Raw genomic sequence first — 18006 nt, forward strand, 5'->3', positions numbered from 1 at the left:
CACCAGCTCGTTGGCGTGCTTGGACCAGGCCAGGTTGCAGACCTGTGAGCCCGTGTCTGTGCTCTGCAGGGCCTGTCCGGTGAGCGTGTTCCAGAACCGTAGGCAGCGGTCGGCCGTCCCTCCGCCAGACGCCAGAAGGCCGTGCTGATGAGGAGACCAGGCGATGGCTTTCACCGCCGCCAGGTGCTCGCTGTACTGCTGCACGGGCTGCAGACTGGAGCTGTTCCACACTAGTAGCTGCAAACACACGGAACAACAAACCCTGACGATTCTGGTTCTTGTACGTGTATTTTCACCATTTTTTTTTCTGCTCTGTATCCAAATTCCTTGACGAATGGACCAATAGAAATGTTCCAAAATGACTTGAAAAATTAATTAAATATTTTTCCATTGAAAGCCAAGAAGGTTACAGCAACCATAATGCACAAGAATAGCTCAGAGAAAATTCTGGACCCATATAGGATGCCGTACGGGACCTGATGCCTCCATGCCCTACTTTATCTCATCGTATATTCAGGCTAGAGGCGGCCCAACAGGGTACTAGCGCCTCCAGTTTGGTAAAACTGGTCATTTAGGGTGTGTCTTTTCTTAGGTTTGAGTTTGGTCGGGTGGTCCTGCATGAATAGAATCCATAAACCTGTCTTAATAAATCACGTCGTCTTGAAATTGATACTAAACCCTGAGTTTGATGGATAACGTACACATTCTAATTTGTTAAAGGATCAACGTTAAAGCTGTGTCCCAAATCACACGTCTTTACTTGACTAAAAGAAATACACTAATCCATGCACTTCTAATGGTGGCTAGATAGTTCTGAAACACTGTGTAGTAGTGTGGTAGTGTGCGGTTTGGGACACAGCCCCGCTAAAGTAAAACACAGAAATGGGGGCAGGCTGCATGACGTTGGCGGAGTGAGCAGGCAGGAGTGACCCCATGTTCGTCCACAACTCTGTGTCTAGTTTGATTAGATGCCTTTGAGACCCACCTCACCTGCTCAGGTGGTCTCGGCCCGCTTGTTTGGCGCTCTAACAGAGCAATATCACCATAAATATCACCAAGTATAAACTCTGAGACGACAACCTGAAAGCAAAGCTGATCGACGTTGTGTCAGACCTCACTGTGGTTTACCTTATTGTCATTTCCTCCGGAGGCGAGGTGCTGGTGGTCCGGAGACCACTTCAGCCCACACACTTCCTGCCTGTGGCCCTGCAGCTTCCTCTCCATTGGCGGAGGCGTGCGCACATCTCGCTGCAGGATCACCCTGTCCCGACTGCCTGAGGACAGCTGCTCTCCGTTCCACGCCAGCGCCCCTGAGGGTGGACAGACGTCCCAAACCTTCATTAAACAACAGCGGCACGCTGTTGCTAAGTTCTCGGCTGCGTCTCAGTACCTACACAAAACCTCCGTCCCTGTCTGTCCCCGCCCTGACTTTGCCTGATCTGTAGCTCATGGCGCACATGATACTGATGAGATAGTGGATGTGGTACCAACCGACACGGGCTGAGTGCCCTTCCAGGCTGGTCAACTTCCTCCCTCCGGCTGCGTCCCAAATCTGCACAAAGCCTTTATGGGTTCCAACAGCAACCAAGCTTCCCTGTGAAGAACACAGATATAAGATATACAGTCCCAAAGCTTGGACAGTAATGGCAATCAAAGGCAAATACGGATGCGTGATCGATTTGGAAACTTGGTGGGGCTGACCCGCTCGTTCCAGCAGACTGACGTCACAGAGTCTCCGTCTACTGACAAATCACATAACCTCGTCACCTGCGGAGAGTTCAAACAGCCAAGAAAAAACACAGAGGAGCAAGTCATCTTCACAAACGCTTTCAAATCTATAATCATTTTCAAATTTGAAAAACATTTTATGAGGTGTGCCCCCTAGTGGTTGAAAGTGTATTTCTGATGCATATCTGACGCCTGCAAACGAGGACAAGACGTTCTCGTAGGTTCTTCGCCATACAGGTGATTAGTCAAAGCAGTCATATGACAAAAAGAACCAAAACCGGGGTGCCAGGAGCGGATAGCAGATAGCTTCCACACCTTTAGCTGACCACCTGAAGTCCGCAGTCTAGACCGATTTCAGGAGGACCACATTTGTTGTATTTACAGCAGTGGTGTGAAAGTGAAATACACTCCACATCTGTAAGGGGAGCCCATGAGCACATAATACTGCTTTTATTTATTTTTTTGGCCCTCTGCTATCAACGTCATCTCCAATAATCACAAGATTTACATTTACATTTACATTTATGGCATTTAGCTGACGCTCTTATCCAGAGCGACTTACAAGGTTACTTGTATTACAGAGGTGGGTCAGTGTAGTGTTAGGAGTCTTGCCCAAGGACTCTTATTGGTGTAGCGCAGCATAGTCACCCCGACTGGGAATGGAACCCCAGTCTCCCACGTGGTGAGGTAGCTCACTAGCAGGTAGTGGTATTATCTGTTGCGCCACACCAACCACGGAGATTCCTCCACACCCCACTGGCCTTATTAGAATTGTGAATTAAGTAAGTGCATACTAATCGATACGGCCTAATAATCTACCCTTATTGTCCATCAGGCACTTGAACTCTCTCCCACCTGGCTGGTACAGGCGCTCCACAGGTAAACACAGGCCCCCAGACCGACGCTCAGGAGGTTCCCAGCAGACCAATCCACCTGTTGACAGCAAAAAACCCCAAAACAACCCAGACGTTAATCCTTCAGTTTCACTCAATCAACTTAAGCAGCATTCTTATACACTACTTGTCCAAATGTTTGCGGACACCCCTTCTATGAATGCACTCAGCTACGTTAAGTTGGACCCATTGCTGACACCGATGTGCAAATGCGCACACACATACACACAGCTTGTCTAGTCCCTGTAAAGAAGTACTGCCAATAGAATAGGACTCTCTGGAGCAGATCAACATGATGAACCTATTGGCACCATGCTGCCTAATGCCAGGCGTGGGCTAGAGGGGTATAAAGCCACCCGACATTGAGAAGCTGTGGGGCAGCGGAAGAACTGTGATCTCTGCAATGACGGTGGGTGCTCCATCCATTACTTTAGGGATGAGTTGGGGAGTCGAGGAGGAGGAGGAGGGTTAGAGATCATCCAACATCTTGACCTCACTAGCGCTCTTAGTGTCGCTGAATGCAATCCAATTCTCACAGCAATGCTCCTCCAAAATCTAGAAGAAAGTCTTATTCTCTGGACAGTAGAGACCGTTACTCCAACAAAAGCAGGGTCAACTCAGTTTTAATACCCTTGAAATCAGAAGAAAGAATGAACAAGCAGGTGTCCCAATACTTTTGTCCATTTAGTGTATATCATTTTTATGTCAACTGTGAAGACTTATGCTCATAGCTTTGTATTAGAAGAGCGCACATCATCTACGCTTGGGGTAAGAGAGAGATCGAGAGCACTGGAGACGTAGCCGTTGCTAACAGGTTGCATCATACGACTCTTACAAAGGGTCTGGACACAAACACTGCAGAGGGTGAAGCTGCTGGGTTACATGCAATAATGCTGTTATAGCCTGTAACTGCTTTCACTGCACGTTCTGTATTGAGAGCACGGGTGTTATTTAAATATGGCTACAATAATACCATGCTCATCTTTAACATCTTCATGACTTAATTAGAATTATTAAAGTATTACATCACAAATAATAATAATTATTATTATTATTACTACATAACAGTTAGTTCTAATCTAGTTCACTATGTTTTTTCTAATCGGACCGGTTGAAAAGCGTTACATCGGTCACTTTCCTCCAACCTAAACAAATACACATCTAGAAAAGTAAAAGTGTGAATATTAGAAAATCGTTGCGAAGCCTGTTGTTGCCCCTAAACCAACTTTCCTAACTTGTCTGTGCTGGAACTACTTTTTCTGGTGGAGGAATTTGGAGGAATTACTGGATTCTTTGCTTTACTTTGCAGAACTGCTGGAAACGAGCCTTTATACATTATGGGGACTGACATCACAGCTGAGATGAGCCATGACGCTGCTGCTAATCGTAAAACTGCCATGAGCGCCACTGAAAGGAACGGGGGAACGCACCAGGTTAAGGTAGAAGTCGTCCTGCAGCTCAGGAGCATCCAGGACTTTGAAGGGGATTTTGGAGATTTTTCTTGCAGGCTTTCGTGGCGAGCGCAGCAGCTTGTGACTGTAGATAAATAGATAATCAACACACACACACACACCAGTATCAGTGCTGAGACAGATTTGACACTGGTGCAAACAAACCAAGGATGGAAAAAATGACTAGGGCGTATGTCTGGGGCAAAACTATACAAGAACCCTGATCTGGTTCCTTAAGAGACATCTAGTGAAAGGCTTCACCTCCAAACCTGCCTTTTACTGTAAGACTAGTCCTAATGTAAACTGGTCACAATAGACTACAATTGTAGGTTTTCAGAAGTGAAATGAACAGAAACTACTTTAATAGCTGATGAAGTGAAACTGAGTTACCTCTTGTTGCTGAGAGGAGAGAGGGAATAAGGGGAGATTTCATTGCCGCTGTCAAAAGGCACTCGCTTTGTGTGGATGGTGTACTGAAACGAAATGAAAGAAAATTAGTCATCTTCACCTTTTACCGTTTGCATACAGTCCCGTTACGCCAGCCTCGTTAACGTCGCTTAAAACACGCTAGCTGACTTATCCTATTCGCCACGACACGTTCAGCCATGACTCTAAACTGGCAGATCAGGAACAAGAGAAGAACCTTTGGGCCGCTAAATCTTTCAGATGAATGTAGAGTTAGGACTGAACTTTCTATAAATTATAACGAATTACAAATATTATAAATCTTAATAAAAAAAGTAAGAAAGTAAAGCTAAAGTACTCTAAAGTAAAGCTAAAATATATATATATCTTAATGTTTGTAGATTTTACAAAAATACTGCAATATCAAAATATATCCATATAAAGTGCTGCTCACCCTGAAGAGGCTGTGTGTGTCCTGGCTGAGGATGGCCTGCCGTCGGTCGTCTGTGTGAGGGTCAGGAACGGTCTCAATTCCTGCCCCCAGCAGCTCGTTCCGCAGCAGAGCAGCATAGGCCACTGCATCTGTTACCATCGGTAACACGGTTACCGTATAGTTATAAATACAAAATGATGTAAAGTTTAATATAGTCAACACAAAGCACTACATAGCTTTAAAGTTCTAATAAAGCTGTACATTCAGAAATACAGCAACAATTTAGTCATAAATATAGTATATCAAAACCTTGCCAAAACCTTTCAAGAGTACGATTATATGAATATATATATATATATATATATATATATATAGTACCCTGCCATTATAAATATCAGATTATCATGTAGTTATAAACATAAAACTTATCATATAGTTCTAAATATATGACGCCATGTTATACAATGTTATTATATAGTTATACAGTTGTATACAATGTAGCTATAAATACAAAGTTTCTGTTTAGTTTTAAATACAAGACAATATAAATACAAGGTTATTATACTATATATTACATAAGTTATATATTTAGCTACAATATAGTCATAAATATATATATATATAACCGCCATATATATAAATAAATATATCGTCAGCATATACTTTTAGCTATAAATACAAGACTAAATATATCTGCAATACAGATATAAATATATCTAACAAAGTTATAATGTGATATGATTATACATATTAAGTTATCATGTACTTCTAAACAAACTTATCACGTAGTTATAAATATATGGTTGCTATACACGTATAAAGATAAGGTTACTTTATAGTTATACAGTTATAAAAAGTTACTTTTAAAAAATAAGAATAATGTTACTATATAGTTATGAATATAGTTGTACTATTAAGTGCATTTTACTATCGGACAAAACTATGTTGCATAGCTACTAATTTTCTTTGCACTTCGGGGAAATTTGAATGTGACAATGATTATACGCGTTAAATGTGATTAAATGTTACCCTTTCCAGTGTCTGCACTCGCATCCTTCGACCTCTGATTCTGGTTGGGCGACCAACAGTTTTCCTACATGAACGAGAAATAACGGTCAGTCAGGGTCTTTAAAGAGCTGTATCTGCAGCCTCACGCTCACAACAGAAACGTTAAAAAGGAAGCGTGATTTACGTTAGCGTAATGGAAGTTGATGCTCCAGTTGCTCCCTGCACGAGTGGGTATGAACCTGTCCCCCGATTTAACACTGACTGGACTGCAGGTAGCATATCCGGACTGGGGTCGAGAAAAAAAACAAAACAAAATTAAAAACAAATGATTAAAAAATATTTATTAAAAAACGATCTTAGGTTATGTTTACAATGCTATATATTTTGATTAAGGCTTACAGACAAAATAGCTTTCATTGAAAATGTAACATTTAAATACTTTTTTAATGAAAAAAACATGAATTTAAGCCTAATCATTAAGAAAGAGCCATAACGGTTTGTCCTTGCAAAAATGTCCTTGTTTTTTGTTGAAAAATTACACACAACAAATAGTGGGAATGCTCTTGTACAAGACGTCGTTATTTGCACCCGTTTCTTGTTTGACGCTACGTCCGCGTGAGAGCAAAGCGGTGCGTAAAATGCTTGATTACTGTGATCGTTATTCTAATAGATTATCCCATTAATAACAACCTATGGAGGTATTTCTGCCCCCCTAGCTCTCTGTAGTGGTTTCCAGGTCTTTCTGACACTGACCAACTACTAACTAATAAACAACACAGGCTGGATGAAGGTCTCTAACCTCATGTCTTCATCATTCTGGCTTCACCCACCTTGGTCAGTTGGCCCTCCGGTACGTTCTGGTGATTGATCTGCCTAAGGAGGCGCCTCTCGTAGTCCTGGTCCATCTCCTCCTGAAGCCACCGCTCTGGCTCTGCCTCTGGCTCAGTCTGCACACGCAGATCCCCAGAGCGTTCCCATCCCTGAGCAAAAACACGCCCGAATCGTGTCACTGCCAGCGCCACACAGTCCCGACAGCGACTGGCTAAACGAGCGGAGACGGGTGTGTGTAAATAAATAAATAAATAAATAAATACATACATACATACATACAGAGAGAACTTATAGGGTACTGTGACAAAATCGGGACTGAATTTAACGTGGTACAGAGCAAAGATACAAAAATACACTACATGTCCAAAAGTTTGTAGACACTTCCTAAGCGCAGCTGTGAATACAAAACCCCTAAGGTCAAGTGTTAGCTTGAGGGTCTAGAAAAAAAAAGCCACTCAGCTCTCTGGAGTGACAGAGCTTCATCCATTACCTCTGGGATTAATCCAACATCAGTACCAGTGACCTCATTGATGCTCTCATGGGGTTGAATGCCTTTAAATCCCTATGTGTCCACAAACTTTTGACCATATAGTATATTTAACGCAGTAACTAATGGATGATTTAAGGACAATTAGTATCAATTCTACTGTCTACTTTCAGTGCTGCTGCTGTGTTCTTATCATAACCACCGTCCACTTATTTTCTACTGTCTACAAACACGGACATATCGAGCTAGTGCTTCTTATTAGCTGGTGTTTATTGGAAAGGCCACATTACATATCCCCTGACCGACTTCCAGACACAGCTGAGTATTAAGTCTAATGCCTAAACAAACCACAACAACCATTAAAATGGGAAATTCCACTGATTTTCTTCTGAATAATTAAACTATTAAAAAGTAAGCAGTCATTCAGAGTGGGGGAAGAGCAAAACTGACCCAGTCAGAACTGGACATCACAGTGGTGGTGAACTAAAACCAAGGCGTCTGAAGCTGTAAAAGCTCCCTCACAAAACGTCATCACACCTAATGGTGATGAAGACGCTGCCTGATGCCTGAGACACTGTTCTACCAGAGTTCTGAGAACAATATGCATTCATGGTGGAGGGATACATGCACGGCATAGTGACGCAAAATAGTCCCTAAAGAAAACACACTGTTTTACCATCATCATCATCATCATCATCATCATCATCCTTCCATATAAAACACCATTCACACCTGAACCCACTCTGAAAGACTTTCTTTACATTTTAACCAGCGAATTACTGAATTAACAAAGTTGGGAAACATCAGTGGAATCACCTTTATGTCCTCTACTCACACTTTAGTACAAACCTGCTTATCTTGATATCAGCTGAAAGTAAAAGGTAGACACACATCCAACCTGCACCTGTTTTATATATATATATATATATATATATATATATATATATATATATATATATATATATATATATATATATAGCCACAGAGCCCCTAAATAATCAAGATAATAAAAAACAGACTTAAACCATTCCTTCGATTGAATAATTTACTCTCTCAGTTTAATAAATAATTTTAAATATTTTTATTTAATAATTATTCATTTAATATTCATTTAAATCACCTCCATTTAATAAATTATTTTTTATTAGTTCAGTTGTTCCCTCAGTTTAATAAAACATTCCCTTTACTTTAATAAATCATTTTATCATTTATTAGTCCCAATATAATACATCTATATTTAAAAAAAATAATAATAATTATTCTCTTATCTTAATAAGTCAAAATTTCAGTTCATATCATTTTTTATTAAAGTTATTGCCTAATTTTAATTAAAGGGCTCCCTTAGTTTAATAAATCATTTTTTATGTAGTAAATTATTTCAGTATGATAAATAAATGTCTTGATTTAATAAATTGTTCCTTGGGTTTGATAAATCATTCCCTCATTTTTAAATTTATTTTAATGTTCAGATTAATCTCAGCTAGATTTAATGAACCATTCCTTCAGTTTACTAAATAATTTCCCCAATTCAATAAATATATTTAATGTAAAAAATAGATATATATATAATCTAAATGTAATAAATTACTCTTATTTAATATGTTGTTCTCTCAGTTTAACTGAAGTGTCTCCTCCAATCTGAGGGAGGGACTCATCAAACTTCAGGAGCTTTAAAAAATACAAACCTGTCCCTTTGTTCAGGAACATAAACATGAGAACAGGTAAAGCTCCTGCTTACAGATTTAACAGATTCAACACTTTAATAAATTAACTGATATTAATAAGATAAATTAACTGATATTAATACGAGAAATTAACTGACAATAATAAGAGAAATTAACTGATATTAATACGAGAAATTAACTGACAATAATAAGAGAAATTAACTGATATTAATAAGATAAATTAACTGACAATAATAAGAGAAATTAACTGATATTAATAAGATAAATTAACTGACAATAATATGAGAAATTAACTGACAATAATAAGAGAAATTAACTGATATTAAGAAGATAAATTAACTGACAATAATAAGATAAATTAACTGATATTAATAAGATAAATTAACTGACAATAAGAGAAATTAACTGATATTAATAAGATAAATTAACTGATATTAATAAGATAAATTAACTGATATTAATAAGAGAAATATACTGATATTAATAATATACTGATATTAATAAGAGAAATATACTGATATTAATAAGAGAAATATACTGATATTAATAATATAGATACTGATATTAATAAGAGAAATATACTGATATTAATAATATAGATACTGATATTAATAAGAGAAATATACTGATATTAATAATATAGATACTGATATTAATAAGAGAAATATACTGATATTAATAATATAGATAATGATATTAATAAGAGAAATATACTGATATTAATAATATACTGATATTAATAAGAGAAATATACTGATATTAATAATATACTGATATTAATAATATACTGATATTAATAAGAGAAATATACTGATATTAATAATATACTGATATTAATAATATACTGATATTAATAAGAGAAATATACTGATATTAATAATATACTGATATTAATAATATACTGATATTAATAAGAGAAATATACTGATATTAATAATATACTGATATTAATAATATACTGATATTAATAAGCCCGGCTTTAAACACTGAACCCTCTCCCCTACAACGTTGCTATGGAAGCTAAACCACACACACACACACACACACACACACACACAGGGGAAGCAGCAGCAGCAGCAGCAGCCCTCTCTAACAGCTCTATTTCGCCCAGCACTTCGTGACCCCGCCGCAGACACCGCAGGCGGGCCGGTGTGCAGAAGGACGAGTCCTGCAGGCGAGGCTGGGGCTCAGAGGAAGGCTTTAGCCAGCCGGCTAACAGCAGCTAACCTGTCTGCGCTGTTTACGGAGCGCACTGATGCCTCATTTTGGGACCGTCAGCCAAAAACGACCACGCAGCCTGGAACGAGCTCCGGCATTAATGTGCTGAAAGGGTCTCGGATACACGGCGGGTGCTGTCCTCCTCTTCCTGTTCAGGTGCTCCGTGTCAGGTGTGTGTTTTCGCTGACACTCAGCTCAACAGCTCCAATGTTTACGTTTGATGCCGAAGATGGCGACGAGAATCAGCTGCGATATGGGACAGCAGACACACGGGGGCGCTGCAGCTCACAGTACCCAGCCTCGCCCTCCCCCAGCGCTCAGGTTTACCTGCAGCTGATTTAGTAAATATTAGGTTCCTAAAGGGTTATTAACGCTAAAAACGGCGTTAACTAGTTCTTTAAAATATTCGCTAATTAGCTAAAAAAAAAAAAAAGCTTCAGTAACTAAAGAACTACGTGATTTTTTTTTTTTAGCAATTTGGCGAACGATCTGTGGTTTACCTGCAGTTCAGCACCTAGACGCTAGGGGCGCTTATTTTCGTGGGAAGAAAAGAGGAACAATAATAAAATAAAATAAAATAAAACATGTATAATCGAACAAATATAAAATGAGACATAATTCCTATAATAATAATAATTATTATTATTAGTAGTAGTAGTAATAGTTGTTGTCGATATTAAAGACTTTTATTCTATTATTAGACTGAATGCCTAATTGTCTTTAAAGTCTAATCAAGTTTTAGAAGGAGTAATACCCTTGGGATTAATAATTAGGAGGCTAACCATTAGCATATTCCCTGATAGCAAAGTTTATGTGGCCCAAATTAAATAATTTTGCATTAAGTAGAGATGAAAAATCCGCCTCCAACTGCTTGGGTGGCTCTGAGGCCAGCCCTTACTTTCCAGACCTGAATTTTCCATCTCTAGCTTTAAATACCATGTTAAAGAGTAGGAATGTTTAAAGCATTTAAGTCCAACAGCTGTTGGATATGAGTTTTTATTTAACACCGATTTTTTCTTTTATCATTCTGGATCTGGTTCCATTCAACACCACTCTGAACATAGGGCCAAGGTTCAATCAAAGCAAGTTTTTAATTTGGCATGCATGAACCTAGCCAACCTGAAGGCTATGACAGACCCTCTGATGGACGCCCTGCAGTTCGCATACAGAGCTAACAAGTCAGATCATGATGCTGTAAACGCGACCCTGCATGTTATGCTGCAGCATCTCAACAATCCAAGAACCTACACTAGAAATCCATTCATGGACTCCAGTTTGAAGATCCTGAAGTTTGTGGACGACATCACCATGGTCAGCCTCATAACCAGCTGGGACATGTCTGCCTACAGGAAGGATGTTGTTGTAAATTATACCACTGAGTAAACCTCATCCCTCACTCTGAGCACTCATACGGCTTCTCTCCTGTATGAACTCGCTGGTGTTTTAGTAGCTGACTCGGTTTAAGAAAACTCTTCTCACAGTCTGAGCAGTGGAGATCTTTCTCCTTGCTTTTGTTCTTGTTTTCGTCTTCGAGGTGATTTGGTACAGAGAATAGCAGAGTACACTTGTTGAGTATCAGAGCTTTTTCTTGGTGCCATATTCTCAAATTCTGTCACGCTTCTGGATGGGGCTGTAAACTTGGGCTGTGTAAGAAAGTGGACACAAAGACCAAAAAATAAATAGTTAGATAAATAGATAGATAGATAGATAGATAGATAGATAGATAGGTAGATAGACAGATACTTTATGGATCCCGAAGGACATTTAGCAGCCAGTAGCAATAGCACAATACAGCACAGTAATACAATACAATAATTTACAATATAACAATAAATATATAAATGTAAAAATATATGCATTTGGAAAAAGTATGCATATGGAAAGTTAAGTTGCTGGGGCAATCTTAGTGCAGTGCAACAGCGCATAACAGCAGCGTTATGCACATTTAGAAACCAGTAAGGATGGTAAATATGCAGATGGCTACATCAATCAGAAAAATGATCATTTTCATGCAGCTAGTGGGCTATGTGTATGTAAAATCGGGGGCAAAAATGTCTGAAAATGTTCACTTTGAGCTTCAATATAATGATAGTAAGATGCACACAAGACTGGCTTGGGGCTCTACGGGTTAACTCAAGGTTAATTCATTCCATTATGTGAACTATGCTTAAGTGAGGGCAACAGAGGGTAACCCTATTAACAGGCCTAACTGAAATAATTATAATCTTAGCAGGGCTAACAGATGAAAGAGGCTAATTATTATTTGTGTGTTGGGTAATGACACGCTCGGCTGTTTATTTATTTAGAGCCATGTGATTTAGTGACTGCACCTGTTCTTTAAGCATTACCAAGATTGGAAAAGGTCGGTATTATGTGCTCTGTGGCAGCCACCATGGCATAATGCCTCCCCAACTTTTCTTTTCAAGTTTTCTACCAGATTTGATAATTAATAAATACATTAATAATCATCAGCAAACATGAATGCATTCATGTACTCACCCCAGCCTCAACAAAAGCTTCATCTGAGTCTGAGTCTTTAAAACACTAACATACCAGAAGCCTGATGTAAACAAGTGTGAATCAGTGCTGACCAGCTCATCACTTTCTCTCCTGCATCTCCTCTTTCCCTCCCACAGAACTGGGCAAGTGCAAGCTTCTGCTTCAGGGGGTGAATCATGTTGGACAGCACCACCGCTTGGCTTGGAGGAACTTGTTTAGGGTCAGTTTCTGCTTAGAGGATATAAATATCACCAAACAGCCACATTTGCATTATATATATATATATATAGATTGAAACGGACCATTAAGCTATTTCATTTTTTCACATTCTAAAAACAATAACCTATGAAAGTTCATTTCTGCCAGGTAGAGGATAAAGCACATTTTACCCCCTTCCCAGAATATTTTACACCCTTCTCCAGCACATTTTACCCCCTCCCCAGCATATTTTATCCCCTTCTCCAGCACATTTTACCCCCTTCTCCAGCACATTTTACCCCCTCCCCAGCACATTTTACCCCCTTCTCCAGCATATTTTACCCCCTCCCCAGCACATTTTACCCCTCCCCAGCACATTTTACCCCTCCCCAGCATATTTTACCCCCTTCTCCAGCATATTTTACCCCTCCCCAGCACATTTTACCCCTCCCCAGAATATTTTACACCCTTCTCCAGCACATTTTACCCCCTCCCCAGCACATTTTACCCCCTCCCCAGCACATTTTACCCCCTTCTCCAGCACATTTTACCTCCTTCTCCAGCATATTTTACTCCTCCCCAGCACATTTTACCCCCTTCTCCAGTATATTTTACCCCTCCCCAGCATATTTTACCCCCTTCTCCAGCATATTTTACCCCTCCCCAGCACATTTTACCCCTCCCCAGCATATTTTACCCCCTTCTCCAGCACATTTTACCCCTCCCCAGCATATTTTACCCCCTTCTCCAGCACATTTTACCCCTCCCCAGCATATTTTACCCCCTCCCCAGCACATTTTACCCCTCCCCAGCATATTTTACCCCCTTCTCCAGCACATTTTACCCCTCCCCAGCACATTTTACCCCTCCCCAGCATATTTTACCCCTCCCCAGCATATTTTACCCCCTTCTCCAGCACATTTTACCCCTCCCCAGCATATTTTACCCCCTTCTCCAGCATATTTTACCCCCTTCTCCAGCACATTTTACCCCCTCCCCAGCACATTTTACCCCCTTCTCCAGCATATTTTACCCCTCCCCAGCATATTTTACCCCCTTCTCCAGCATATTTTACCCCCTTCTCCAGCACGTTTTACCCCCTTCTCCAGCACATTTTACCCCCTTCTCCAGCACATTTTACCCCCTCCCCAGCACATTTTACCCCCTTCTCCAGCATATTTTACCCCTCCCCAGCATATTTTACCCCCTTCTCCAGCATATTTTACCCCCTTCTCCAGCACGTTTTACCCCCTTCTCCAGCATATTTTACCCCCTTCTCCAGCATATTTTACCCCCTTCTCCAGCATATTTTACCCCCTTCTCCAGCACGTTTTACACCCTTCTCCAGCACATTTTACCCCCTTCTCCAGCACATTTTACCCAGTTCCCCTGCACGTTTTACACCCTTCTCCAGCATATTTTACCCCCTTCTCCAGCATATTTTACCCCCTTCTCCAGCATATTTTACCCCCTTCTCCAGCACGTTTTACACCCTTCTCCAGCACATTTTACCCCCTTCTCCAGCACATTTTACCCCCTTCTCCAGCACGTTTTACACCCTTCTCCAGCATATTTTACCCCCTTCTCCAGCACGTTTTACCCCCTTCTCCAGCATATTTTACCCCCTTCTCCAGCATATTTTACCCCCTTCTCCAGCATATTTTACCCCCTTCTCCAGCACGTTTTACACCCTTCTCCAGCACATTTTACCCCCTTCTCCAGCACATTTTACCCAGTTCCCCTGCACGTTTTACACCCCTACCCAACACAGTTTACACGAAAACTGGATTTCCTTGTGATGAACTACCAGACCCTGTAACAGGTACCTCAGTCTAAGAAAGAGCAGTGGGTTTAAGGCATGTGACGTATTTGACGTATTGTTGTTTAACTTATTAGCATCATGCTAGGAGAGGCCCACTGCTCTCAGTGAGCCTAATGTGTTTTGGATGAGTTCAGGCTTGTCTGTGAGCAGGTCCAGCAGAGAGCTGAAGGCCTGTGGGAAGCAGCCGTGGATTTGAGAGTAAACAGCATAGCAGGTAATGACAAGGGCCAAGTCTAGATGGAACTACAGGGATTTAATGATGCTAGTTTGGAGCCTGGCAGGGGGTGGGGAAACCATGCAGTTTGAAAAATTGTGGAAACCACTTTGGCATGTGGTGGCATGTTGGCACTTGCTGCCCTGTAGTGGGAAATCTCCATAGAGAAAGCAGGAAAAGCCTAATTAAAAAGTCCAGTCTTTTACTATCCTACAGATGTTAAACCGTCAACATAAACTTTATATTTTATTTCAGGTATGAACACAATATTATGTTATTTATGCTATATATTGTTTTATTATATATTAAATATCCATCTGCTCAGGTTTATGCTTTTCAGTTAAGTATCTGCTAAAATCCCTATGTATAATGCATATAAATCCCTGTTTAATGGTAAGTCCCATTCTTAGTATATGGTTCCCCTGTAATTACTCCGAAAAACATACTTTTGTACCCAGGTGTTCTCCAAATTTGGTCATTGTTGTCATTGCCCTGCTAAAAAGATAACAGCGTGGATCAGCTGGTCAGCATATGTTGTGTTTTGAATGCTGATATGCTGTTAAACCAGCCGACGATACATGCTAGCCTTCACTGTTTTTCAGCAGGGTGTCAGTTTCCACCTGCTACTTAGGTCACCTTCGATTGTGCAATGCTGCTAACACATGATCGCCAGGATTTTAATACAATTACAAAGAAATCTACTTAATATTTAACCACTGTAACATATAGGAAGAACCATTTAGGCCATAGATGTTTCAGAAGAGGTTTGTCAGTAATTTGGAATTTTTGTCTTTACTTTCTGAGTTCTGTTAAACTGGTGTGAGTCAAGAGAGGGTTAGCCGATGTAGCATGATAACAGCCTTCAGTAAATCAGCCTAAAATGCATTAGTTGATTTATTTGGCCAAAACTAAGGCAAGGCACTAGTGTTCCCATACGTAATTGCACTGTACATGCTGGATGAACTGATCTCCCACAGTAATGCCACTATTTATTGTACCCAACAGATGGGACTGTGCTGATGTACATTTTGAGACATCCTCAGACCACAGTTTCAGGTTTCAGTCATCAGACTAAACAGTTTCAGGTCTAAAAAGGGCAAAATGAGGGCAAATAAGAAGCTAGCTTTAGCATGAAAGCTGTACCGAGAGAAGTTCTGCCAGGAGACTCAGTCATAACAATGCAGCGTCATCTTTCTTCAGCCAATCACCAGCCTCCGCCTGTGTTAAAACACCTTTAGTTACACGTTTTTATTGGCTACTTTCAGTGGTGACGTCACGTCTCTCCTTCCTTCCTCCCCACCCACCGCCACCAGTTTGGTTTAGACAGTTGCTTAGGCGTAGACTCAACCCCCTGCCTCTTAGGTCGGACCTGGGCGACCAAAGACCTGATCTCTCAACAGACAGTTTTAACGGGCTTACGGGATGTTCCTATCGTGTTATTCGTCAAGATTAAACATACACTGCACTCGCTAATGTCTCCAGAGTCTCCTGGAAGAACTTCCAGCTGCATAGAGTGTCCTCAGACGATCTGCAAAGTAGGTGATAATCATAGTAGCAATTTTTCTTCCGCTAATAATCAGACGGCCCAAACTCTGAAGCAGCCATGGTTACAAACACAGTCCTTGTGCTTGATAGAGCTTCACCACTGTCAAATGACCCCCTGGACAACCCCCTCCAAACTCATTTCAGCTCTTTACCATCGACGTAACACTTCTACATTCACGTCGCCAACACTTCTAGATTTTGCTTTTTGCCTTTACTTTATAATTACTATGATCTTTTTATCATCAGAAGATCGCAGGCCTGATACTTGGATAGTGGCAGGTGCTAGCATCACCCTCCCAGCACTGTGTCCAAGTCCTGGTCAGTGGTTGGGAAACGGAAATGACAAAATTGGGAATTAAAACTAGGAAAACGTCCAAAACAGCGGTGCAGTGATGCTTTCCTCGATTTTCACTTGTCGCCATTGCTTTTAAGAGTGGTGTCGAGCCACGTGAGATCATTTCCATGTCCTCCCATGTTCGTATTCCATCACTGTTTAATGGACTGGTCCTCTAGGAGGGGAAAAGGAAAACCTTTATTTGAAGCTATCACACACAAGCGTACATGCTTTGTTCGGCTTAACCCGCTGGAAACCCTGAAGACTCAGCACAAAAGGCCCACACAGGCCTCGGCATAACTAGCTTTGCTGCTAATACGACGGCCGCTAATTATGCTCATGTTTGTGTGCTTAAAAGAGATTTCCCCTTGAATGCGACGCCGGTTTGAGGCATTCATTTGATCTGAAGACCACAGCTGTGCTTTAATATACGCTCTTTGTGTCCAGGCCCCTCTTATCGAGCCCTTCATGTCGCACCCATGGCAACAAGACGGACAGAGAGGGAGGACGATTGCGGCGGGAGACGGTGCTGTAGAGGTGAAGTGTGCAAATGACAGCTTCTTCAACGTCCAGGTCCGCACAGTTTTAGAACAAGGAGGAACGTTGAAGATACTGTAGATCTCTTGCAAGGTTTTAGCCTCAGAGTTTCTCAGCCAGGGCGCAGAATGTGGCCAAAATCTAGCCAAAACTGTCTGGAAATGGTAAAATTCCCATTTCTAATTCAATCAAGCACCCAGAGGAGCTCGACCCTGAGCTGTGATTGGTAGGGACGATACCAGTGCATAATTAAATACTGTGATTGGCTACATGGGGGGTCGTTTCCATGTAGAAGCCTTCTGCAGTATCTGTCTAAAGGCCAAATATTATGGTAACAATTAATAACTGATACAAGTGGATTGCACAATTTTGCTTCTCGTGCTGACGTGTGCTCATGACTTCCTCCAATGGATGAGGAAAAGTGAGCAAACACCACCACAATGGAGCACCTTGTAAAGTGTGTCATGTCACTGATACGTTACAAGGAAGTAAGAAATCAAAAAAACGTCCTGAAAGTATGAGCTACAAAGGTGCGGCCTGTTACCAGTAAACTAGATAAACCCTTTTTCCGCCACCTCTATCCCCCTCCACAAAGATCTAGCTAACAGTTCTGAAGCTTGAGGTGCCTCCTTAACTTCTGGCCCCCACAGCATGACTAATTACCTGCATTTGAGAAATGTCGTTTATACTGGCCTACATGATATGGTCCACAGGTGTG

The 18006-nt window shown here is 40.8% G+C and overlaps 2 protein-coding genes across 5 annotated transcripts in view; one reads left to right on the forward strand and one right to left on the reverse strand.

The window, feature by feature from the left end:
* Positions 1-10404, reverse strand: part of fzr1b (fizzy/cell division cycle 20 related 1b) — a 12880-nt gene extending 2476 nt beyond the window's left edge. The window contains exons 1-12 of one of the 2 annotated variants that reach the window (XM_072688391.1): positions 10149-10404; positions 6749-6898; positions 6103-6204; positions 5940-6003; positions 4932-5059; positions 4463-4545; positions 4052-4157; positions 2584-2661; positions 1702-1767; positions 1492-1594; positions 1129-1310; positions 4-237 (exon numbers count right to left, since the gene is read on the reverse strand). In XM_072688391.1, the coding sequence (XP_072544492.1) occupies positions 4-237; positions 1129-1310; positions 1492-1594; positions 1702-1767; positions 2584-2661; positions 4052-4157; positions 4463-4545; positions 4932-5059; positions 5940-6003; positions 6103-6204; positions 6749-6823 (1221 nt within the window). In that variant the 5' untranslated portion in view covers positions 6824-6898; positions 10149-10404. Of the gene's footprint in view, positions 1-3; positions 238-1128; positions 1311-1491; positions 1595-1701; positions 1768-2583; positions 2662-4051; positions 4158-4462; positions 4546-4931; positions 5060-5939; positions 6004-6102; positions 6205-6748; positions 6961-10148 lie in introns of both variants that reach the window. The other variant, XM_072688392.1, reaches the window with a different exon arrangement.
* Positions 9966-18006, forward strand: part of zte38 (zebrafish testis-expressed 38) — a 20958-nt gene continuing 12917 nt past the window's right edge. Inside the window, exons 1-4 of one of the 3 annotated variants that reach the window (XM_072688395.1) lie at positions 10297-10309; positions 11204-11518; positions 12776-12858; positions 17199-17288. In XM_072688395.1, the coding sequence (XP_072544496.1) occupies positions 17220-17288 (69 nt within the window). In that variant the 5' untranslated portion in view covers positions 10297-10309; positions 11204-11518; positions 12776-12858; positions 17199-17219. Of the gene's footprint in view, positions 10310-11203; positions 11519-12775; positions 12859-14501; positions 14873-17198; positions 17289-18006 lie in introns of those variants that run through there. The other 2 variants (XM_072688393.1, XM_072688396.1) reach the window with 2 other exon arrangements.

The sequence above is a fragment of the Salminus brasiliensis genome, chromosome 9 (genome assembly GCF_030463535.1).
Source record: "Salminus brasiliensis chromosome 9, fSalBra1.hap2, whole genome shotgun sequence".
In the NCBI taxonomy this organism is placed as follows: Eukaryota; Metazoa; Chordata; class Actinopteri; order Characiformes; family Bryconidae; genus Salminus; species Salminus brasiliensis.